The following is a 1,124-nucleotide window of genomic DNA, read 5'->3' as shown; positions in this document are numbered from 1 at the left end:
TCCCTTCCCCTCTCTCTCCTGCCCCCCCCCGCCCCCCAGTCTTTGGACATTCCAGAGAGTGGTCAGCCTCTCACCTCCTTTTGCTCTAAGACCTATTCCAGGGCAGGCACACAGTTTGGCTGTTGAACCCCATTGGATTAATGGAATTTAGATGCCAGACGGGACTCTGGATGTCACTAAAGCCTACCTCCCTTTAAAGTTGGACATTGGGCCCAGACTGGCCAGGAATGAAACTTGGGTTTGAGGAAGGCCAGTGGCCTTTAGGCGAGCACTCCCTGGACAGCTCAAGTCCATTGGCATCTCAACCCTTCTCTGCCCACAGGCCCTGTACTGCAGCTGCTTTGTCCCTGTGTACTGCGGCCTTATTCCCCCCACCTACCGCGGTGAGGTGAGTGCACCTGAGTGGTCACAGGAGGGCGGGGATCCAGGAGACCCACATCGGGGAGAGGTGTGTGTGTGTGTGTGTGTGTGTGTGTGTGTGTGTGTGTGTCTCCGAAGGCAGTGGGAGGACCAAACGTTGGAACTTTTCTTCCGTTATTCCACGGATCTCTGGGAACTTTGGTGGCTCCGTGTTCGGATTTCTATCTTCCATAGGGGACCCCGGGATCCATTTCCAGGCCAGTGCTGCTCACCCACAGCCTGTCTGTCCATGGAGGCTCGTGTACTACTGTGATGCTGAACACGTTTCCGGAGAGCGTCCAGACTATGAGAGAGTAGGAAGAAAGACCTGAGGCTCTCCTTCCCAAAGTCAGCCAATGAAAGCTGTGGGTTATCATGAGTTTGGTGATGAACTCTATGAAGGGATGGTGCAGGACTGGCAGCGTCTTGACCTGCGGTGGTGACGATGAGGCCGGGGTGACATAATGAACACTGACAAACCAGGAGGCGGTGACAATGGGCTCAGGCACAGGACCGTTGTGAGGACGGCGCAGGACCGGGCCCTGTTAGGTTCAGTTGTGCAGAGGGTCCCTATGGGTTGGAGGCAACTCCACGGCTCCTCACGACAGCCAGATGAACTCCTCAGGCTGGCTTGAGTTTCCCTCTGGACCCACCAGCCCACGTTCATTTCTGTTTTCCTTCTTAATCTGTGTGGAGTTTGCTGTCAGCTCAAGGCATGACCTTGG

General features: G+C 55.5%; 1 protein-coding gene across 1 annotated transcript in view; it reads left to right on the top strand.

Annotated features, from left to right (window-relative positions):
* The window catches only part of PNPLA1 (patatin like phospholipase domain containing 1), a 61,233-nt gene that overhangs the window by 35,673 nt on the left and 24,436 nt on the right, over positions 1-1,124 (top strand). The window contains exon 3 of the mRNA XM_045294786.1: positions 323-388. Coding sequence (XP_045150721.1) covers positions 323-388 — 66 coding nt within the window. The remainder of the gene's footprint in view (positions 1-322; positions 389-1,124) is intronic.

Source organism: Echinops telfairi, unplaced genomic scaffold (genome assembly GCF_000313985.2).
Source record: "Echinops telfairi isolate 266 unplaced genomic scaffold, ASM31398v2 ScPeMD7_3533;HRSCAF=4204_1, whole genome shotgun sequence".
Taxonomy (NCBI): Eukaryota; Metazoa; Chordata; class Mammalia; order Afrosoricida; family Tenrecidae; genus Echinops; species Echinops telfairi.
The sequence above is the reverse complement of the archived record's forward strand: the minus strand, read 5'-3'. Positions and strand labels throughout refer to the sequence as shown.